General features: G+C 35.6%; 1 protein-coding gene across 1 annotated transcript in view; it reads left to right on the top strand.

Annotated features, from left to right (window-relative positions):
• Positions 1–25,993, top strand: part of LOC145693139 (uncharacterized) — an 896,225-nt gene that overhangs the window by 818,751 nt on the left and 51,481 nt on the right. Inside the window, exons 10-11 of the mRNA XM_081768874.1 lie at positions 18,372–18,526; positions 21,753–21,839. Coding sequence (XP_081625000.1) covers positions 18,372–18,526; positions 21,753–21,839 — 242 coding nt within the window. The remainder of the gene's footprint in view (positions 1–18,371; positions 18,527–21,752; positions 21,840–25,993) is intronic.

Raw genomic sequence — 25,993 nt, 5'->3', positions numbered from 1 at the left:
CAAGTGCCTGACACGACCTTTGGGTACTGAGTTCGAGATGTGAGAACTCCTTTGTCAAGTCGTCACATCGTCGATTCTGCGCTTCAACCGATAACCGGAGACCTTCCTCAACGGCATCTACCCGCGCGTCTATTTTATTCTGATAGTTCCCAACAGAGGTATATAAATCGCGAACTTCCGACCTAACAGCCTCTACGTCTTCGTTCACATGGGCTACTTTTTCATTAATCGTTTGTAACAATTCAAACTTTACATTATCGAATTTTTCATTCATGTCCTGGAATTTACTATCTACCTGATTGCTCATCGCCTGGAATTTATTGTCTACTTTTTCAAATTTTTCGTTTAGGGTTACAGTTAAAGTTTGACTGAAGCGTTCCATCATGGCCGCAAAGTCCGTTAATTGCACATTTGGACCGGAAGCTACGTTTCCTCGACTTCCTTCCTCCTTATCAGAATTGTTCGGACTACCCCGTGTTCCACGTTCGCCTTCATCACTCTCAGTTTCCGGAGATTTCGGCAGTGGCAACACTGTCACCTGCTTCGCCAGGCAAAGCTTACATAACCACGGCTCACTACTTTTGTCTAACTCCTGCACTTGTTCATCTGACAAACCATAACACTGGGCATGTACCCATCTAAAACAGCTGTCACAATAAACACTAAACCCTGCAATTTCATCAGAACAGCATATGTATTCACTCGGATGACGAGATTCGTTACTTGATCTGCTACCCACAGACATTTCCACTTTCATGAAGTTTGTTTCCCACAACATCACGCACATACAGATTCAGAAGTGACCATGTTTCATTCAATGTAGCGATTGTCGTAATGATCCCCATTACAAATACTCTGTTGTGATTGTTTGTTTTCCTTAGCGCTCGCGTAGGATTGAAACAACAGAAATCCTGGCTAAGGGGTCGCCATTTTTTAACTTTTAAAAAAAAAATTATGTAAATAAATAAAATAATTGTAATGTAATGTTGTAATTGACTATTTTGTGTTTTTGTGTGATGTTCCCTTTCCTTGAGATTACATGCTATGTTGAATGTATCACTGACTAGTGACACCGAACCTACTGGGCCCGTATGGGCTCGTCATCAGCAGTCACTGATACACTCACCAAGCCAATCATCTACGGAAAATAGAACTCAAATTTGGCCCGAAATATAAAGCTTCCAAACTCTCTTCCATCTCGACTCACAGTCCGATATCCAGGCCTGCAGTTCATCATCCACATCCCATCCGGAAATAGGTTGTGAACCACGACTACAGACACAGGACACCGACCTCCGAGTGGAGCTGGCACTGAGCACAAAGAAGATCTTGATGTTGTCTGTGAAAGCCCTATCTGAATTTGAAAAAAAAAAAAATCTCGAAACAGAATTTTGTAATTAAAAAAAAAATCTAAACTGAGATTTTGATAGAAACTGATAAAATGAGAAATTTCTACAGATTCGGTTGTTTTCAACTCGGTCACACTAAGGAAAGTCTCTTCCCTGAATTTCACAGCTATTTCATTTCCCCAGCAAACTATTTCTGTACATACTGCTCTCTGTTTTGATCATGCTTCGCATGCATACCAAAACCTCAACTACGTATTTCTATGACTTCTTAAAATTACAAGCTAATTAGATTTAGTATTCGAAAAGAAAGATGCATTCACGGCTAGTAAGTTTTATTCTTTTCCGAAATATTCATGAATGTATTATTGGACAAAATATTCATTAACAGGAAAATATTTTACATTGAACTGACGTACCCATCAAAATAAAATTTAATAAAATCGATTTCTATACTTTTCAGAGCCGAAACATTCTTTACTTTTTGCTCATATTCTCGAAATATCCATATTCTTTTAATATTCATTTAATATTCTTGCCTTCTAGAACATTGACATTGTATCGACACGCAAAACAGACAAAAGGACACAATAGAAAATACAAAACACTACTGAAAAATAATAACTTCACTACCTACATGTTGTGGTTAGCTTATTTTGCTTCTGTTTACATATTCTTTGGTGCTTACACTCCTCCGTGCATCGAGATTGTGGCCGGCGTAGAGGATTTACGCTCTTCGCGACCTCTTTTCAGCTCGGACCCACATGACAATCTAGCACAGGCAAAACATTCAAGTACATATTGACATCACACTTAAACCTAAAGCCCTAATCTAACTAATCTAACTTAACCTATACAAGCATATATATATTTAAAAAAAAAAATCACACATATATTTCATGAAGCACCATACTTATTTTGCATTCTATATTTTGTTTTGTTTTGCTACCACAATCCTACCGAAGACGCAGTGGTTATTTTCGCATCAGTGTTGCTCTGAAATATATTGAATTTCTTTAAAAAAAGAAGGAAAAAAGATATTTACTAGTAATTAACAAAATTGCAATTTCTAACTTGATGGGTATCAGAATTTTAAAAATATTACGTAGGTTTAGCCTACTGATGAAAGTTTTCAGTTATCGGTACGCGAAATGCATGTACCCTTGCACTTGACAGTAGCCGTGAAACTGACACTTGTTTACATCTTCAACATTCATAATCATTCTATTTCAAAACCAAAGAAAACATGCCAAAATAAATAAAAGTTGAATTTCGAGCAGAATTACCGAAATGAATACTTTCTAGATTTTGGGGAATCAAAAACATCTTTTCATCACTGGGGAAAATGTGTGTGTGGTACACACATTTTCTTGAGATTACAACAATCGCTCTGTGCTGAGATTTTAGCTATCTTTTTCCCCCCCATCGAATGAAAACACGAAGTCACATTGCCTGAATCTACATGTGTGCGGCGTTGAGGGAAACTTTACGAACTTAATGCTTCATATCACGAATATTACACTTACACCAGAAAATATATTCACACATGTTTGTCAGAACAAGGAAATTTTGAAGCCAATTACCTGGATTGAGTTTCACTTTCACTATTCCTTACTTACATGAATCCTCTTCTTCACAGCGACTGAACGGATATATTAAGAACAAAAAAAAAGTTCCTGACGACTATTCCACCCGAGATTTCTGGGAAACTCGTAAAACGTGGTCTCAAAACATTTCTAGGATACTAACTCCTACAGCACCTATCCAGAAAGAAGCATCGAGCGTGGCTTAACTTCTTCTTCCTCGATGTCTGCACCACTACTCAAAGTTCTCTCTCCTTCACCGTCTCCTTCTGGCTTCTCTTAGGTTCTCTGGATGATCGAGAACGCAAAATTTGCTAAGGAGCTCATTCCATACCACTAGACATCTACAGGCTAGTATCCATTATGTTATACGAAGTCACTTCACAGTTGGACTATTTCTGGAGTAATAATCTGTTGAAACACCAAACACCGTACGTTTATCTCTTACGACAATTTTCAATATTCGCCAAAACGAAGAATTTAACACAATTTAACGTGATCACAAATTATTCCACTTTTCTGCAGACGTTAAACACTGCACGTCTGACTCCTGAAATGGCTGACGCCGTAAGACAAAGAGTTACAAGAAGATGATCCCTAATTGGAAGATAATCATGACGTAATGATCGGATGATAGGCTTCTGTGCGAAGATCAAAGAGAACCGAAATCTCAGCCGCAGCTGTGATTGTGGATTATCCAATCAGATAATTTTACTTCGAAACAAAGAGATGCACCAAGAAGAAATTATGGCTGACTTTATTAATTTGGAATTTTGAAGAAGATTTTACGAAATAAAATTTTTAGCTTTCTTGTGAAGATTCCCTATGCCGAAATATGAATAGAAATGAACTGAAAACCATTGAAAAAGCTGAAATATACACTTATTTGTCTAAAATAATAATATATTCATGGATAAATGCGTAAAATATATAAAATATAATTAATAATCATGTAATCCTCATATACTATCTATCGAAACGCTCTGTTGTACTAAAATTACGCAAAATTCTCGACCTACTGTTCTTCCACTATAAAATAAAAGTTTCTCTTACACTGTAAATAAATTTTTAAAATTTTCTACCAACATACAAGGTGCTCAAAAGCATCGGGCCATGTTACGTTATGCTGGGCATAAGGTAACATCATGTTATAGAACAACGCTAATCCCCACGTGGCTAGGATGACCCGGGACACCATTCTACGCCTTGGATGGGAAAACACTATTGCATCCGCCACACTCCCCGGACATTGCACCGTCGTATTATCACCTGTTCCATTCCTTGGACAATCACCTTAGAGGACGCCAGTTCAATTCCCTAAGAGGTACAAAATGCACTTGATACCTTCTTCGCTTCACGTCCACGAAATTCCATCGCAATGGGATCCATGGCTTCCAGAACGCTGACAGAAGGCAGGCACATAGCCAAGAGGGGGTCAGGACCTCCTTACGAGACCGGAAATGAAAAAAATTAAGGAAGGACGAAACAAAATGAAATGAGAAAAAGAAGGATCAGCGTTAAAATAAAACTACAGGAATCTTTTAATTGCTCTTTCTTATGAGGAGATTTGTGTTACTTGCAATACATGGTGGTGAGGTGAGCGAGATATCCTGGAAGAATCAGGGAATTTGAAGATATCCTGGAAGAGTCAGGGAATTTGAGGATATCCTGGAAGAGTCAGGGAATTTGAAATTTCTAGAGAAGTTACTTAATTCCCAGAGTTTCTGCTCCTTGCAGTATCAAATATGATATTTCAAAAACGATTTTCTACTGCTTCTTTAACCTGTCATTTAGAACAGACAGTAGTTGACGGAATAATAAAAACAAAAAATTATGTGGAAAGAAAGTTTTGTTAACATTTGATTCAACAGAGAAAGGAACGCAGATATTGTAAAATATTTTACGAGACATTATTAAGTATGTACTTTTCATAATAGTGAATATGTACTTTTTATAATAGTTGAGGTTATAATGAAAGGAACATTGTTATATTTTAATGAACAGAAGAAGAACGTAAATACATTGTAAAATCTTTTTCAATAGGTCTTTTTATTATTTTACTCGAGATTTCTTCATAGTTTGTTATTGAAATACTTACCAACATCATATCCTCATTTTATTGTCCTAACAAACCAATATATGTTGACAGTAAAGTAGTTTAGACTGATCGAGCTCCTGCGTCTTCAGAATTTCTTGTTCCCCCCTTACAAAATCCTGGTTAAACGAACCAATACAGCGGAGTGTCTTTAATTCGAAATCCAAGGGGACACGAAAAATATTCGAATTATCCAAATTTGAATTAACCAAAAACACTCATTTTCAAGTAAAATCAAGGAAACAAAATAACTGTACTTCGACATTGTGCGTAAGTACGCCTAGATCACAAACGAAATCTGCTTACCTTTTGGTCATTGCTTTTAGTTCATGTAAATGTCTCGTTCTTACAAGTCATTTGCTAGTGGAGGAAAGGGTTCCAAGATCGTTCACGCTTCTACAGAAGGGATGGACACTTTCAGGTTATTGAGAAGGAGAGATGCATAACAACGACACTCTGCCGGATCCCCTTTAACGGGAGGTAATATCAGCAAATATAAGTTTTCTCTTTCTCACGGTCGCCTTTGGATAAGATAACAGCTAAACAAACACAAGTTGAAATTGCAATATCCTGTTTGCAATCTGTCGAACACTGCAAATGTTCCACTGTAAATACTTCGAATTATCCAAACAGAAGGTTCAAAAGTTCGATTTACCCACGATCTTTTACCATTGCTTTTAATACAGTTTTCAAGGGGAACAAACTTTTGTTCGAATTATCCAAGTTCGAATTAAAAAGAGTCCGCTGTATATGTTCCAGTAAAATAGCTTTGAATGGTCTAGCCTCTGTTTTGATGACCACAGTATTTCATGACACGGACCCCCTCCCACTTCACGAAATCCTGGCTACGTGCCTGCAGAAGGTCGTCGATGCTGATGGGGACTATTTTTGATCTTCGAGGTACGTCTTAGCCCCAGGTGACATATCGATGTTCGAAGGTGGGTGTGAGAAAGCGATAGAACCTTCTTGGTTACCTTTGTAGATAGATTCTGTGTACAAGGACTTAAATTGAAATAATTATGCACAAAGATATAATGTTTGGTCGGGGAGAGTAGTTCTTGATTAAACATAATAAAAACTACCTGGAATATAATTTATGGAGAAAAAGCAAAGTAAATAAATAAATAAATAATCTAAAGAAAACAGTGTTTTTAGTATTCCGGAAGAAAACCAAAATTTTTGTTTTTCAGGCCTCAAAAACACTAGCTGCAACATTTTTCTTTTGTTTTGTACATTGTAGCTGGTCCACCTTCAAAAACGACAGGCCCCTCCTACATAAAGCTGCTGGCTACACCCCTGAATAAAGAGATAACAGCTATTTTTTAATATTCAATTAAAACTGGACAATCTACTCAAAATTTGGAATTAACCAGCGAAAACGGAACGTTTCTAGCACTTGTAGTTTTCGAGATCTCATTGTCGAAAGGATTGGAGACAAACATATAAACTTTTCTTGATCACAAACGTATAAACCTAGCATTTTAATATATAAATGATAACCATCAAATACAAATTGCGTTTTATTGCAATATTTAAAATGAAACTACATGAGGGAGAAAAGTCTTCTAGTCATAAGTTTTCCGGGATAAATAAATACAGTATGTATGAAATGGAACTGGAACCGTTGTTGCTATAAACACCCGATGCAACATAAACATAATTAGCTTAAAATCAGACAATATCTTATACCCTTGGTAATATCAGAAAATTAATGTTTATTATTATTAAAGATAATGTAAAATACAATTTACAATACTGTTAGTCCCATATATTTAAGTTCACAATGCTCGTAATCGTATTTTTGATAAAATATATTGTATCGAAACGTAATGTTAATTTAGCATTTTACCTACAGCTAGAGCCGAGCTACTACGGCAAAATAAAAATGATTTAAAAAATGCATTCGTGTAAGTTTTACAAACTTCCCCCAGAGTACAAAAGCTCTCGAGGTTTGGAGAATTATATGCATGTAAACAGAAAAAGCAGATCTACTGAATTATCATATATGAAAAATATTGCGAATTTTTACATGCTCTCACATAAAGACAGATATGTGTATACGCGATGAGCATACACATACCAACACATGGAATTTCAAACTTTTAGGATCCAGTTGATTGCGCAAGACATCAAGTAGAACCAAAACAATATCAATACTAATCTTTTCGCAAAATGTTCGTCTCTTCCAAAGACCATTAACGCACATAGACAAAATAAACATTAAAGATATATATATATACAGATTGTCCAATGAATTCCTGTATCCGTAAGTTTGAGTATCACAGGGAATAATGTGAGAGTAATTTTAGTGGGTAACATTCATAAGACCAAAACGGCCTAAACGGCACGAGACATAAAAATATGGACACAAGCCAAAATTTTAGATTTTCTGAAGTTTAGGGCTTGTCCAGTTTAGGCCTGTGTTTATTCCATTTATTTGCTTTAGTTCTGGAATTTGCCAACACAACACAGAACTGTGGTAGTGCAGTAATGGCCTTAATAATGCTACGAACGTAGCAATATATTAATATTATTATTATTATTATTATTATTATTATTATTATTATTATTATTATTATTATTATTATTATTATTATTATTATTATTTTACAGTTATATATGAATTATATAAAATAACTTACTTCATTGTAAGAATAAATTAAGACACTTTTTTTCTACGCTTAAGTTATTTTAAAATATTCTGTCAATAAAATAAAATTTGACTTCGTAAAGAGGCAATGGAAGTCTCACTAGGAAGGAATATACTTTCATGTGTCATCTTTATTTGTCATGGAATATGACATCAAAAGTACGCATTTCTTCAACAGAAAGAAAGGAGTCTTATATCTAATCTATGTCATATTTACAGTAAATATTACCATGAAACCTTTTAGATGAAGTGTTATTCTCTCTATATAGTGGTATAAATCTATACTTTCAATTGAGGGCCACGATGTCTCTACAATAGAGTGTTCATCTCTGGTCCATGTTGCTCGCGCCAAGTGCGCTTTGTGGTGGACAGATACCGTGTGCGTGGGTTTACTTGGGATTCTCCCGTTTTCGTTTCAAATTCTTCATTGCATTATCACTTTTTCCTTTAGCCTACATAACATAACCATAGACATAAAACTGAAATATTTTAATTTTTCATAAAAATAAAGTATAATAATTTATCGGAGTATAATAAGCATTACATAGAAGCCATTCAAATTCTTAACGCAACACTAAATAAAATTTCAAATTTGTTACTAAGCACTGTTTCTGAAAAGTTTAGTTTAACGTCCCACGATTATGCCTGCTAGGCTAAAGGAGACATGGAGTTACTGATTGTAGTGTAATCCGAACCACTTTGGTCGTTCAATTGTATCCCCACTTTGAATCGAACCCGGGACCATGCGAACCAAAGTTAAGCGTTCCAGCCACTTGACCAAGTGGGGGATTGTGAAAAGTGTTTCAATCAATAATGATTCAGAATTTAGATTGCTTCTGCTAATTATAAAAATATAGAAATTTCATTCCAAAAATTAACGAAGAACCTTCACACATAATTGCCCCCCCCCCAGATTTTCAGACTGAAAAACTGGGATACCTTGTGAAAATTTACAGTAAAGTCATAGGCATGTTTTGCTGAAATATCAGAATTAATTAAATAATAAGCCAACACTCATCAAAAGTTACTAAGAAAGAACAGATTATCCTATTAGTTGACTGTTGATGACTAATAAAAGCGGTGCTTTTAAATATTGCGCGAACGATATCGTACAGCTTTATCAATATATATTTAGTTCTTTGGTTAATTTTGCTATGATATTACATGTTAAATATTTCCAAAGCTATACTAAACAATATTAACTTAGGTTTTGGAGAAAAACCGGGACATTTTGGAGTTTTGAACAATTTGGAGGACAGATTATGCAAATCTGGAGCGTTTGGGAGCCTTACACATAGCTTCTTAATTCCTAATATCCAGTGGGAAAAGCGGAAATTTACAAGAGTTTTAAATTTTGGCTGTAGGTTGGGTTGGGTACTGAATCTTCTCGAAGCCTACGAATTAACGCAGCTAACTGATACATTATTTCTAACTCCCTCCATCGAATTGACGCAGCTGACAGTTGAAACCGATACATTATTTCTAGCTCCCTCTAACGAATTGAAGCAGCTAACGATTGAAACTAATACATTATTTCTAGCTCCTTCCAACGAATTGACGCAGTTAACATTTGAAACTGATACATTATTTCTAGCTCTCCCCAACAAATTAACGCAGCTAACAGTTGAAACTAATACATTATTTCTAGCTCCCTCCAGTGAATTGATGCAGCTAACAGGCTAACATTTGAAACCAATATATTATTTCTAGCTCCCTCCAACGAATTGACGCACCTAACAATTGAAACTGATACATTATTTCTTCCATAGATGGCACTATATGCATGAATGACTTATTACTAGTGGCACGATATTTCAATGTTAGTCCGCAATCTTTTGGAAATACCCTCGTATATTTTATCCTCCACCGCTCCTACTCACAACTTTGCTCGTGCTATGATTCGTAAATCAATCATTAAAGCAATAACAGTATGACAATATCATTCAAAAGTATTTTCCTATGTTATAAACATACCGTACATTGCATTATCAAAAGTACCGTACGCCTCCAGTTAAGTCTAGGCTGAGTGAGCATCAATCAACGTGACAGACATGCTTTCTCTCCCCTGTTACTGCCTCCAGTTCAACAATGACGGGCTGTATGAAATTTTGTGTTGAAGGAAATCCTTCCAGCGCTTTCATGTGGTGAAAGGTATATAAAGTTCAGCAGAATGAAACTCTTCACAATTTTTTTCTCTTCTCTTCATCTCTACTTCAACAACACAAATGAAAAAAAAAATGACTACAATATGTAAACCTCTCAAAAGAAAGTTACCCGTTTGTGTGTGTGTTCTCCCTCTTCAACTCTTGTGTCGCTCAGTTTGTTCACAATTCGAAACTCCTGCGGAGAGAAATAAAAATTTCAGTTTATCTTTCGAACTCTCAGAATTGATTGGAACATCTTTTTAGGGCTTGCTATATTAAATAATGTTTGAACGATAGTGCATGGGTGTACTTGAGCTGTATGCAATTACAGGCTGCGGGACAAACAGTGAGCAACAGAAAGTTTTAAAGGTAAAAGTTTTGTCCACCCAAAATAAAGATTATCTAAAACTCATAGAATCTGAAATAGCTTTATATTGGAGACATTTTCATTTGAAATTATGTGAATATTAATTTTAGGATTAAGTTAGACAATGACGTATCATAAGGAAGGTCATACTCATTTGTTTAAAAATGCTAGTATAGCGGCCACTAGAGGAGTTTCCGAAGTAACTTTAAAATGATGATGTGACTCCGTGTGGCGTAGTCGCTAACGCTCTCGTGTTTGGTGAGATCGGTCCCAGGTTCGGTTCCCGGTGGGACACTCGGTTGAAAAAGTGTAACATCTTTTTTAGACCAGCCATCTTCAGTGAGGTTTTTCTGAATTTCCCTCATTCACAGCAGGCAAATGCCGGGATGGTACCTAACATAATGGTCTCAGATCTCTTCCTTCATTTTCATCGGATAATGTGCCCGATGATGGATGTCATCCCTCATATATGTGGCTGGCTAATTGGTCTTAGATGCCGACAGCCCAGAAATCTAATTCCTAATCCTAATCCTTGGGTTGATTATCTATGTTCAGAACGAAGTTTGGAAGTCAGTTACTCATCTCTAAAAATCATGATACTAGTATAAATTTAACTAGAAGGTATAATTTCTCCTATATCACACCGTTATAATTCATAATCTTCAACACAAAGAAAAAAGCACCCACCAGGACCAGTTTTTGTTTGCATGAAGTGTCAGGCCGTGGCTTTTGCCTTTCATTTGAGTTTTACACTCCCGTTGGGTGTGCAACCGTATTTGATTTGGAAGGGCCGTGACTGTCGCGCACCCCTTTCTTGAACGTCTCTGGTTATTGGGTTCACTTCAGCATTGTAGATTTGGACATCCTGTAAATTCTTCTCTTAGAATTTGTTGTTCTTATGCTGGAGATTTAGGTATGTAGGGAGTGTTTGATTTTTCTTCAGAAGTCAAGTGAGCATTTCCCAGGAAAAGTGAGAAGATAATGAAATAACGTTTGACGGTATATATTGTACAGGCACGTAGCCAAGGGGGGGGGTCCGGGGGGTCCGGACCCCCCCTTCAAGACCGGATATGAAAAAAAAATTAAGGAAGGATGAAACAAAATGAAATGAGAAAAAGAAGGATCAGCGTTAAAAATAAAAATAAAAGCTACAGGAAGCTTTTGGTTACTCTTTCTTTTGAGGCGATTTGTATTACAATACATGGTGGCGAGGTGAGCAAGTTATCCTGGAAGAGCCAGGGAATTTGAAATTTCTAGGAAAGTTACAGAATTTTCAGAATTTCTGCTACTAGTCATGGAGAGTTCAAGCTTCCGAGTAACAGTATGGACATTTTTTATCATAATTTTTCGTCATTACATCCTTGCAGTATCAAAAATGTTATTTCAGAAACAATTTTCTACTGCTCCTTTAACCTGTCATTTTGATCCGACAGTAGTTGACGGAATAATAAAAACTCAACTCAAATTTATGTGGAAAGAAAGTTCTATTAGCATTTGATTCGACAAAGGAACGCAGATATTGTAAAATATTTTGCAAGATATTATTGAAATACTTTTACATTATTGAAGTACTTTTTATTATAGTGAATATGTACTTTTTATAATAGTTGAGGTCATAATGAAAGGGAAATTGTTATATTTGAATACACAGAGGAAGGACGTAAATATTGTAAAATCTTTTTCAATGCGTTTTTTTTATTATTTTACTCGAGATTTCTTCATAGTTTGTTATTAAAATACTTACCAAAATATCCTAATGTTATTGTCCTAACAAACAAATATATATTGATAGTAAAGTAGTTTAGATTGATCAAGGTCCTGTGCCTTCGGAATTTCATGTCACGACCCCCCACCCCCCCCCCACCCGTTACGAAATCCTGGCTAAACGAACCAGTATATGTTCCAGTAAAATAGTTTAGAGTGATCGAGCCCCTGGTGTGATGAGCACAATATTTCATGTCACGGACCCTCCCCCCCTTCACGAAATCCTGGCTACGTGCCTGTATTGTAGAGTATGTAGAATATTCTGTAACCTGGTAATTTTAGTGTAAACTGTTCTATACTGTATATACACAGTGTATCCTGAGCAGAATTGGCGGGAGCATTGTAGCAACAAGCTGAAACTCTTCCGTCGGCATTCCGTGACTGCTCTGATAACGTAACAGGTAGAGTCCGATAATGTATTTTGCGTTTTTTGTCGGAAATGAATATATGTTCCCTGTTGTTTATCATTTCTGCTCATTGCTTTGGGACTGTGTGTATCTTAATGATACACTCATCATCTATTTATGCTGATAAACTTTTCAAATAGACGGTCCATATTGAGCTGACACAGTGTCAGTCTTAACCTGGTAGACATTCCTCCTAAGACAATATCGTAGAAAGAAATCAGGTGGTATTTGATCTGGTGACATTATGGGCCACTTACTGAAACGACATCATTGAATCTAGGAATGCAGAAATTGGCGGTACAATCACCGTCCCATAGCAGAATAATTGGGCAGTGGCCTATCGTGTTAAAAGTATGCTATTAAGTCACTGTTCTTGTTTATCAATATAAGTATAATCCATTTCTCTACTATTTGCAGGTATACGTCTCCATGACCCATTAAACATTCTCCTCAGATATCACATACAAATATCGTTACCTTATCATTTCTCTTGTATTTTATTAGTCTACAATAAATGTGAATTTAAATCATTTCAATATCGCGTATTAGGTTTATTAACTTCCTTATTTCGAAAACAAAAATAAAATGACATCTTTCAGTTTAACGTCCCACTATTATGCCCTTTAGGCTAATGGAGACGGATAGTTAAGGCAAGTGAATAATGGTGGAAAAATCGGTTGAATGAGAATGTGGGAGGGAATTGGAGTACATTGAAAAAGTCGTATGTGGCGCACGTAAAAACGTATGTTACATTTGTAAATCCTGTAGTTTTTGTTCTTAACGTACACCGAAATTATAACTGAAAACGCATGTTTTATAATACTTTCCGTATAAGTGTTCCAATTGTACATATTTTCCGTGTGAAACAATATAGGCGGTCAACATCTCACATACGAATGGACGTATATAACATATAGCTGACGAAGGTAGCATACATATATGTATGTAATAAAGACAGACTGTTAGATATCAGACATCCTGCAACGGCATGATGTAACATCTATGGGCAGTGCCTATGTAGCATATGGATGACGTATGCTTCGTACTGATTTCTGTAGTAAGCAAGATGATTCCGTATATTTGTACAATATACCACTGTCCGGAGAACGGATTTTTCTCAGAGTATCACGAAGAAACCACGAACACGATAATGACCACCACAAATTTATTTCGCTGTGGATCAAACCAGAGATCCAATGCACCAGACAAAGGTGCACTACTGCTGAGTTACCATGCGACCCGCTTCCTTGTTTTCAACATATACCAAAATGTCCTTCCAAAATCAGCGACAATAATAATAATATTTTTCTACATTCACTCACAAAATTCACTCCTCTTTTCTCAAGTAAGTTAGAAACTTTTAGCTATGGACAATCTGCTGTTGCTTCTTCGGTCTACTTAATATCTCTGGGATAGGCGTCTGCTACTCTTCGTCGGACTCTTTGCTAATCCCGTCAGCATTTTTGTGGATTTATCCTCGTCTGTAACATATCTTGGCCTCCGCTACCCGTTCATTCATCAGAACTTCCTACTTTCCAGTTCTTCTTACTTCATTAAGTCACTGCGTCATGGGTTATGGTGGTTCCAAAACTGTTATCGAGCACCAATATTGTGACAGCTATTCGAACCAGTCAGTAGGAATACCCGAATCCGATGTTCTTTGCCTAATACTATTTCTATAAAGAAAGGACACTTGTTAAATTCCTGTGTGTTGAGACTTCGCACCACTCTATAGTGTGAGAGTAATTACATTGATATGTCTAAAATGGGGAAACACGTAAGCCACCGGCACGCTGGAGTCAATGACGTGGTCCTGTAACTTAACACATTTGTAGACTAGATAGTGTTGTGAGGAACGGCCTATATTGAGAGGATTGATCTTGTGTGATGTTTGTACACCCACCAACTACACATATTCAAGCCCTGCTCGTAGTTGGAGTCTACGTTACGCTGCAAATGTATGCTTACTTTTTCGTAATGCACAAAGTACGTACTGGAGTTTGGCAGATTAATATAGGAAGATAAGTTTTTTTTTTATTTTATTTAAGAACAGTTAGGTAAATTTCTAACGTAGAGGATCGCATAGTAGGCCTATGTCATTGATGCTCGATTCTAAATAAACTTAATCGCACTCTGCAGAAGACATATGTAAGTAGATACACCACTCGTAACATTATAGTACATATTTGAGAAAATTTCTCACATCAGAAATCACGAATAATGTTTTCGGAAACTGAATTTACATGAAGTCTCGTCCACCAATCTAGTAAAATTAATTGACAATATAAATTTAAAATGTGGTCGAGGCCTTATTGATCCCACTGTATTCTTGAAGAGTTAATACAGTAGATCATAACCTGAAATGAAATGAAATGAAATCTTTCAGTTTTACGTCCCACGATTATGCCGGTTAGGCTAAAGGAGACGGTGATGATGAGAGATGAGTGAAATGATGGAATGAAGAAAGTGTGAGGAAACGGGAGAACCGCGAGAAAACCCACGAGCACGGTGTTTGTCTACCACAAAGTTCACTTGGCGGGGGCTGGGATCGAACCTGGGACCCCAACCACCAGAGGTGAACGCTCTACCACTGAGCCACCGCGCCCCCCTCCTTCATAATCTGATATTGCATAACAGGTACCAAACTCAACATGATTCCATGTGCAATACGCACAAGGCTTATGAAGTGTTCGATGGAAAGCCTCTAGAAAAAAAAAGCCTTTGTATGATTCTGGGAGGATAATAATGTGCATCTAAGATATACGAGTAAATCAATTGTGTTTGGACAATATTAAATACAGAACAGAACTCATTGGTGGACTTTGTTTCTGTGGCGTTGAACCTATGGATTTCTTAAGCCATGGTGTTAGTTAATTTCCTTACAGTTGTCAATTCTTTTCTAAATACATATCCAGAAAACACTTTCAACGAAATTTCTTATAATTTTGATATACAGAATCTATCACCTAAGTTTGTTTGAAGAAGTGCCTATCAGTGGGAACATTGTGTTATAGGTTTCGATAGTGTCATAGTTAAGTTATCCTTGAATTCAATTTATCTCTTTCTGGGTTGCTTTCAAACAGTCTGCAAAGTTGAGGTTTCCCTTTGTCCAAAAATGTGGGCTCAGCTTAAATGTATCTCAAGAAAACCAAACCAATTTAAAAAAAAAATACAATCTGGAAGCCGAAAGTTTCCGCTTTCTCCTCGCCGCAAACTTCAGCAAAATTTTTCAGAAAAGAAATGCAAAACGAAGGTCTGTTTTCTTCTAGAATGAAATGCACATAAAGTGCCTGCGTCTGCATTTAAATAGATCGCATATGTTTCTGATGAAAACTTTCCACAGACCGCTTCGGGTGATAGATTCTCTTCAACAAATTTCACGAGTTTTAAGCAAGCTAAGTGTAAAGGAAGGCAGGGATCCCTGGTGAAAGGAACAGTAATTGAGAAATACGATTTGAAACGCAAAACTAAAATATACAAGTTTTAATGATATTGCCATTATTACGAGGAAGGCATTATATGAATTTGCTAAGAGAACTTTCGCAGTCAAAAAATCTTATCTATTTTAATCTTTATGTTAACAATGATAAGCTATTTACTTATATTGGATGTTAAAAAATAGAATATGTTCCTTTTTGCTCTCAAAGAAATAAATAAAGAATAATAAAAAAATTCAAATGAACATTATGTTTTTCTTTGTCCTCTTATATATGCAAGACATGTGTATCCTCTCCACTAATGAAAACATGTTAGAGCAGAGTTTAAGTAAAAACAAAAATTTACCCTTCAGTGCAACATAGTTTAATGCATTATCAGAATGTCATATATATATATATATATATATATATATATATATATATATATATATATATATATATATATAAAAGCTAAAAGAAATAGTAAGGTTTACGTTAATAGTTGCAAGAGCACTGTCATTACATCCAGTGACATTGAACGTATGACAGGGAGCCCCTGTTTTTTGAAGTTCTTCGTCAAGTTCAGCCCACTTTTACGATGTAATGATCATATCTATTGTAATACTGTTCAATTGTAGCCTCTTTCGCTTCTCCAATTTTTTCCTTCCACCATGCCTTCCGCCATATCTCTCGGGATACAGTTTCTTCTCAGACAATGTTTTATTCCTCTTTTCAATCTATATAAATAAAAATGAAAGTGACTATGTTTATGACTTCATACCTCTTGAACCACCCACACCATCAATTTTAGCATTTCACTTTGATGGTGCAACGTAGGGGGAGGGGGAGGAGGGAGATATACAGTGTGTCTATAAAAGAACTCCGGGGTTTTGAGGCAAAGTATTTTAATTAAGTAAAAAACGTACATACAAGTATTATACATGATTGAAAAGCTTAAATTTTCAAAGTTTTTATAATCTCTACACCAAACAATTCTCTATCTGCACCACAATTCTTTATTTACACCACAGAAGAATCTTGATTAACTACCAATAACCCAGAAATCCAGTAAGTATTGTGTAACTCTTGGCAGAATTATCTCTTCACGTTGTGACTTAACTGCACATCTGAGACTTGGACTATTAAGTTTAGATCCTACCTGACAATGACTGATGTATTTAAGTCGTTACGTATTTCACAAATCAGCCACTTCACACTGAGTTCAGCATTTATGTAATGCAGGTTAACTATCCATATTTCCTTCTGAAGTGGATTCATAGTAAAACAGTACTTAAATTTAGACTGAAACAACTGCTAAAAGCAGCCTCATCGGGTTGTGTCTTCTTGGTTCAACTTCGTTTCATCGTCATCTTCTTATTCTACCTACTCCCTTCGCGCGCTGTCCTCCATCCTTCCGGAACGACAACTAAATTCTTTTTCGCTCAATTACTTAAACGTTCACATTGTTTTGGATAATTAATATTTATTATAGCAACAACTTCAATAATTAAATGTTGTTCATAAGAGAGCTCTTAATGAAGAAAGAACATAAACAATTAGGAAGTATAAACATTTAGAATGTTCTAGAACTTTTTCTACCGGAAGTACGGTACTCCTCGTACCCCGTTCGTTTCTACACCTTCACAGGCTATGTCAAATAAACCAATACAACCTTTATATCTAAGAAAGAGGAACAATTATTTTGCGATAACGAAACGCAAAGACATATTTATACAAGATCGCATAAACTCTAAAATTATAGACAAGATAGCAAATATACAAGAAAATTTATAAAGAAAAACAACTAAATAGCATAAGTTTATTGAGAAGCGCTAAACAACTTTAAGGAGCAACTAAGCTCGTCTCAACATATATATACCGGTATGTTATCCTATCATATATATAAACAATTGAAAATGATCGATATTGGTGTCAAATCAAAAGTTTCCGGGTACACTGAAACGAACAGTCACACTTCTGAAGACGTTTAAATCCAAATTCAGACCCCCATTAGCACTCCTGAGGAGGGATGGTGACATATAAAAATAATTGAAATTGACCGATATTAGTGTGTCAAATTCATAGTTTTTGTTGTCAATAAGTTGATTGGTGACAGTTTTGATGCCCTTTATGTCCAAAATAAAACGTATTCTTCCCGTGCGAAGAACGGGCATTCTACTAGTTATATTTAAAATTGCTTTATTTCTTTCATACTATTCCTAACACTTCCTTATTGGTTTTCCATTCGACTTTGTCCATTCTCTTTCATGCACACATTTCGAATCCCGAATTGTTTCTCGTCGTTTTTGTGCGGTTTTCATGTTTATATTCACATGAAACATTTCATTAGCCTATTTCTTTTTGTTATTATTATATTTAAAGATCTGCAAATGTACTTATTTCTTTTCTATGAATGCTTGTTCGCTGCATTTTTAGCCTTACTTTTATTTCAAGTTTGCAGCTCATATTTTCATCAATACTTTTAAGCTGAGAGCTGGATGAATATTGAAATATAATAATCCACTTGTTGAATATCTATATTTATCTATATTTATCTCCTTTTTGTAGGTAATAGGTCTATATTTATCTCTTTTTGTAGGTAACAATATTCCAAGAGTGCCAGCCTGAATTTCTTCATGACCTTGTGTTGAAAATGAAGGCGTATATATTTACCCCAGGTGATCTTATATGTCGAAAGGGAGAAGTAGCTCGTGAAATGTTCATCATAGCGGACGGCATTTTAGAAGTTATCAGGTTGGTATAAAGATCGCTTCATTTCCTTTGCAGCGCCGATGGATGACCAGCAGAAAAATTTCGTATTGTATGTTGTTTGATTCTTTTATTACAAATTGATATTAAATTATATAATAGCACATTTACTTCAATGTCACCTTTATAAAAGATGTGATTGCACGATATTCACAAAAATTGTTTGTGACACGCTGCAAGTAACTTGCACAGAGATTTTTCTGCACAATTATTTCACGCTGATACGTGGAGTGTTCAATACACGAGTGAGTCAAATATACTTTCGGTCATTTTTGATATATTTCATATTTTAAGATTTCTATCTGAGGCTCCTTTTAGAGTTTAAAAGATTCATGTCCAGATATTGGAATAACTCTTATAATGTAAGAAACAGTGTTAACTCTTCAATGTACTTAATGTCCTGTACAAAATTTATGTCTCTTTCTCACAACTTTGGTAATAAGATAATTGGGCTTGATTTCCTTGTGCTCTGAACGCTCCATATGTAAACATTTCTGTGATGCTAGTAGAAAGCATATAAAGGCATGTGACAATTCTTGAAATAACGTTATAGTATTTACTTATGTGATATACACTGAAGTTACAGATAAGTTGGCATACCCACTTGATAGGACTTTAAAAGAACCCTAAACCATAAGCTCCAGCTTGGATTTATGATTATTCCCCAGAAGCATTACAACCCAAGCATGCGTAATAAGACATTCGACTATACTTTGGGCTGAATTAGTGCTGTATTCGAATAGCGTTTTTCTGCATCGCCCCATAGATCCATCAAGAATTCAAATTCAGAACAATGGGGACTGTTTCATTCCTGTAAATTCTTACAGCACTCCTTCAGCGACTGTGTGATCGCTGTTGATTGTTCTAAAGACATATTGACCTGTTGGAAGTTCTCATTCTCGTCTGAATTTACATGAATATGAATAGTGAATGATGGCCAGACAATAGCTCTAAGCGCTCATAATGATTGAAAATTCTCCATGTGTATCATTGTTTTCAACGAATGAAATTTTAGACCGTATCACACAAAGCTTCCAATTACGTTGTCTTCTGAGCTTGATGTAATTGTCTTCTGAGCTCCTACATGACCGTGTGATGAGTTATAATCACAATTTATGAGACCAAAGTACTTCAAACTACTATTAAATTATTAAAAAATCCAAATTTTCAGAGAGAGAGTCATTTAACAATATAAAATACTGTCAATAAGGGCTCTTAGTTGTTCACTGGCTTCCAAAATCCAAAGATACAATACAAGTTCAATGGTATCCACTTTATAATGTGTTTCTTGACAGCGCATTGATTTTGATAGTTAATCATTGTTGATTCCACATTTTATATGAAACGGCCAGTGCTTTTGTGGTTAATAGATCAAGAACTCCGATTGAAGGCTATTTTCCCGGTATGTATGTGGTCATGGGAGACTCTTGTCACAGTTGTACAAGTAGCTTATATTACATTTACCTTGTTTGAAAGGGAATGACCTATTCCTTTGCGTCCTATTCGACCACTCTTAAATTAAGCGATATTACAGTGTGCTAGATTGGACAGCTTCTTGATAACTGAAGTGCTAATTTGGACGAATTCTTGATAACTGAAGTACTAATTTGGACGGCTGCTAGATAACTGAAGTGCTAATTTGGACGCCTTCTTGATAATTGAAGTGCTAATTTGGACGCCTTCGTAATAACTGAAGTGTTCATCCAGTTAGGATCAACTTAATATTGGTAATGGATCTGTCTTGATACTGGCTTTGGGTGGTGATGATGCTCCTTCAAATTCATTCAAGTGGTGTGCCAAGATTATTCTGGGACTTCAGTGCCTTCAAGGGCTGTAAACATGAGTTTATATTTGCTTGTCTTCTAAATTACTTAACAGAGCAATAGTAACTAGCAGAAAAATAAATTTTAAAGAATGTTTATTGTCTAAAACAGTTATGCATATTTATTTATTCATATTTGAGCTGTAGGAAACACTTTATCAAGTCAATTAATTTATAAATAATAATTTGCACCAGCATAGGGATAACTTAGTATTAAATAAGTCATTTTCAACTGGCTGATGTGTGACGTAGAAGTGTAGTTTACAGTCTGATAAAAGCAGACAGGAAGACAATGTGTAAAAGAGGAGAGGGATGAGGTAGGAAAGCAAGTGTTGGGAGTGTATTTGTAGTTATAAATCCAAAAGTAGTATGCCTGTAAAACTAATCATCTAAACTATCCATATTCGTGTTTGTCTGTCAATGTCTTTTATCAACGTCAGGTCATAATCGTAGGTTTTCTTAAGAAAAAATTTCCTCAATTGGCTCTAAATTTCCCTTTTCTTATCAAATTTTCCCCAGTTCGTTGAGTATCCAATTCCTTTGACAGAAGCCTTTGGCGTGGGAGACCCGGGTTCGATTCCCGGCGGGAGCTCATGTGGTTCGGATTCCACGTTAATCAGTAGGTCCACGTCTCATATAGCCTCGCTGCTGAAAGGGACGCTAAACTAAAATCAACTCAACTCCTTTGACAGAAGTTATGTCATAAGATTATTTTATCTACATTAAAAGAAGTGTCAGTCACATTTGTTTTATTCTTTTGCATTTTGCTTCTAAATACACATAACCAACGATGTTATACTTTTTTCAACAGACACGTCCACTCACCAGACACGTCCACTCAATCAGCGTGAAAATTTTCCTGGATTTTCACGTTTTATCAAAAACTTTCCTTTTCCCCTTTTTTTTTTTTTTACCAAATTTACCCACGAAATTTCCCTAGATTAGGGAAATTTCCCTCAAACTACGAACACTGCGTCGAATTACCTGCCAGCTCTTTCCCCTCTCATTAAAAAGGTGAGAAGCAAATGTGACGTCATAGAATATTCAGTTGAAAATGACTGTTTTAAATATTGGTTATTCGATTATTGATCATTACACAACAACAGGGTGTCCCAAATTAATATATACACTCTTTAAAACAGAATATCTTACTAATTACGGCAGATAGGTGTACAATTTTGTGGTGGTATGTATAATAAGAATGCAAATATTCAACATGGCCATCTGCCTCAACAATACATCGTTGACAACGACTTAGAACAAAGTGACATACCAATTAGTGAGATATTTGTTTTAAAGAGTGTATACATTGATTTGAGACACCCTGTATAATCATTTGTTTGAATTTAATTATGTATTCATCTTGTTTATTTTCTTTCCTCGACCAAGTAGCGAAACAGGGAGAGTATTAACAACAATGAAAGCTGGGGACTTCTTCGGTGAAATAGGAATACTTAACCTCGATGGCTTGAATAAGTAAGTACTATATTCATACATATAGTAAAGCAGCAACGTGTAAAATACAGATAAATTATAACCAGGGGCATTATTTGTAATTGCTCCCCCCTGAGTTTGAGTAAAATATACAGGGTGATTGGTGATTCGATTCATTCCTTGCAAGGGACTATTCTACAAGTACTTTAGAACATTTTCACCTATATGAACGGGTGGTCACAAATCAATAGTTTCTGAATAATTTGTACATGTATGATTTCTTTGAAATTTGTCGGCTATCGAGAGGTGCACGAGTAGTAGTAGCACTCTGATCCATTTTTACATTAATAGAGCACTGAAATTTTGAATCTGTAATCGTGCGTACCTATGTTGGTCATATGGTAATGTATAGCTCATAACTTTTCACTGTTGCTGTGTTATAGGTCCGAACGAAAAGTAAGATGTAGTGGTCCATAATCCATTACTGCACTTCAGAAAGCAGCGTGGCAACATCGCAGAAGTACTTGCCCTAGAAAATCACTTCATAGTTAGAAAGAGGTGGAATGAAGATGGTGTGCGGTCAACAGAAAACATGATCTATGACGGATTTAATACCCAGGATAGTGCATCTGTCTGGCCAACATTCGAGCAGTGAACGGGTGAATTTTCCAGGAAGCGGACACCTTTTGCCAGCATGCCACAATCTGGAATTTCACAGAATCCCTCAACGCGCTCTGCAGTGAGGCATAGTATATCTTCGTAATTATGGTACCCTTTGCCTGGAAAGCAAGTAGTAATACCCCATGCTGATCCTGAATAAACGTGATCATCACTTCGGTCACCGAGAGTTGAACATGACTTCCTTTGGTGGTTTACGTTGGCACGCTGTCATTAGCTTGACTAGGTTTTCTCTGATTTTCTTCACTCACACCAAGCGAAGGCCAAGATGGTACCTTCTGGAAGGTCAAGGGCATTCCTTCCGAAATCCTAGATCCACCTAAAAGTCCGATGAGGCCCCGGAGCTTGAGTCATTCCTCTATATAAATAAATAAATAAATAGCAATCCAATACACCGACGTACAATCGCCAAAGGAAGTCCATATTGAAGTCTGAGCGAGCAAAGTAATGATCACGCTTATTTGGGATCAGCATGGGGTATTACTATTTGCTTTCATTCAAAGGGTACCACAATTTCCAGGATATACTATGCCTCACTGCTGCGTGCGTTACGGGATTCTGTGAAAGCCCAGATTGTGGCATGCTGACAAAAGGTGTCTGCCTCCTGGAAAACTCGCCTGTTCATTGCTCCAATGTTGGCCAGGCAGACGCAGACCCTGGGTATGAACTCCTTTATACTTCGCATTTTCTCTTGACCGTACACCATCTTCAATACACCTCTTTCTAACTATAAAGTCATTTCCTAGGGGGCAAGTATTCCTACAATGTTGCCACTCTGCTTTCTAAGGTACAGTAATGGATTTTGGACCATTACACCTTACTTCACGTTCGGATCTATAACACAGCAAGGGAGTAGAGTTACGAGCTGTTCATTACCACATAACCTACATGCGTATGCAGGATTGCACATGCAAAATTTCATCGCTCTACGGTATGTAAAAGTGGGTCAGGGTGAAACCTCGCACATCTCTCTTTCACCGGTAAATTACAAAGAAATCACATATGTGCATATTACTCAGAAACTATTGATTTGCGACCACCGGTTCATATAGGTGAAACGTTCCAAAGTACTTGTAGAATATCTCCGTGCAAAGAATGCATCGAATTACCAGTCACTCTGTATATGTATATATATATATATATATATATATATATATATATATATATAAAGCAATTGTATAATAATATACTTATAAAAAACAGTTAAACAGTTAAATAAAGTGAAACACTTATGTTAATGGAGAACCTTGCCCTTCCGCTCCCAAAACAAAATCTGTAATGACGCTGATGATGAAAACAAGTGAAAAGTGCTTCTCGGTTATGAAACAATACTACACTGTAAAAAAGTTAGTTTCTTTCTACTTCGTAAGATCTTTTGTCCATTATTCGCTTGTAACGTAAACTAACCTAACTCACAATAGATATTTGTTTCTATTCTACATTGCATTGCTAACAGAGAGCAGGAGTGGACACAGATAGAATGAATTGAGTTTCGATTTAACGTGAACATTCGCAGGATTTGATCCAGAAGGAAGCAAAGTTTGTAGTTCTTCTTGTTTTTATTTAAATTTTATATACGAGGAATAAGCCATAAGTCATGGCAACATTTTTTTTTTCTCGTGAATGGGGATAACATTTTGTTCCGACGATAGACATTGAAAAGTACATGTCATGCACTTTCAATTATATTCGTATATATTTACCAGCTGTTTCAGATAAAACGTCCGATGCTTGTAAATCAGAATCGGTTGGAGACAAAAAGTTGAAACGAAATCTCAGATAAGAAAATGTCAGAGGGCACTGGGGCACTGTTTTTCTCTCATATGATCGTCATCATGAGTCACTAGAAAATATTAAATATTAAGATGTCATATTTACATTATTGGAAAGAGCATAGAAAAACAAACATCTTTTATAGCATTTTTTTTTCGAGAAAGACAGTGGTCGCCAAACTTACGAAACTTGAGCTACCGTATCGTTTTTAAATCCTACTGTGAGCTACCAACCAAAAGAACTACCAACGTTTTTTGTTTTTTTTTTTTTAAAAAAAAGAATCTTACATTTGTTTATTGCATATAAACTTACATTTTTAGTAAATATGAAATTAATTTTAACTAAACTGTATATAACAAAAACAAACTGCAACTGAATTATACAAAAGAAAGAAATTGAAGCGTAGTTTGTAATAAATAACAAATGTAATAACAGATTCTTTTATCGGACTTATTAACCTTAATGAGAACTCTTTTTTCATCAATAAGTTTTTTTCTGGAAGTCGAATCCCCTAGATTTAGCAACCTTTAGCACAAATTGGCATCACTGATCAAGGTTAGCCAACCGGGGCGTTAACGCGATCTACCGAAAATATTCCCGCGAGCTACTCGACGGTTTGGCGATTACTGGTGTGAGGCATCGTTTGCGAAATGGTCACCACTCAATTGTGAGTTCTTGCATATTCAGGTGAATGTCGGAAGTCACATCGAATAGAGCACTCTAGTACCCCACAAGGCCTCTTATCATGGTAGATGTTTACAAACACAATATGTTAGTATAGTGTTATTATTAGAAATAATTTGAAAGTAAATTAAAGTAATGAAAGTAAATTAAATTAATGACAAATTATATTATTTTCATTTTTCACGTTAACAAGTCGTTAAATCACACTCGTTCGATATATACGTACATACGTGAATGGTACTATAATAATAATAATAATAATAATAATAATAAATAGAACGAAATAAAATAAAGTTAATAATATGGTTTGTTTGATAGAATACCCATAAGTAGTACTAATTACTTGGAGATCTATCACGAACTTTTAATGAGATATCTGATTTAATAAATGGCATAACCGTGAACTAAAAACTTTTGTTAAAAGCATTCTATTAACAATCAAAGTTCTTTGATTTTCTATTCTGAAACATTCTATAATATGTTAAGTGCAGTTACAGCAGACTTAACGATGGATGTAGCGAAAGATTTTGAAAAAGGTAGTGAACGATAGATTGAGAATCTGTTTATGTACTTTCAATTTTCCATTATCTTCCCTAAATATTTTACCATAAAATTTAGACAAATCTTAATATCAAGATAAATGTATAGTAGAAAATCCATTAAAATTTTTTTTAAAATCTTAAACCGAATAAAAAACACATCTTTCAAGCACTTTATTATTATTATTATTATTATTATTATTATTATTATTATTATTATTATTATTATTATTATTATTACAAAGTAACCTTTCTTTTCAAAGAACTCTGCGAACAAATTTAGTTTCGAAATACAGAAATTATCCCCGACATGTGTTTCATTGAAATATAGTTTTGCGATACATATAGTTTATCAATACGTATGGTTTTCTGTATACTGCTGCGTACCTTAAAATAATAGTGTATCATTATCATTATTATCACAAAATAGGATGATAATCCGCCAACCAATCTCGTCCAGGAATTGTAATCAAAATTTGAAGTTCTTTTAATCTTTTGTTTCGTAAAAGATTAATTTTACTC

This window comes from Thermobia domestica, chromosome 8 (genome assembly GCF_964235325.1).
Source record: "Thermobia domestica chromosome 8, izTheDome1.hap1.1, whole genome shotgun sequence".
Taxonomy (NCBI): domain Eukaryota; kingdom Metazoa; phylum Arthropoda; class Insecta; order Zygentoma; family Lepismatidae; genus Thermobia; species Thermobia domestica.
This window is presented reverse-complemented; position numbering and strand designations above follow the sequence as displayed.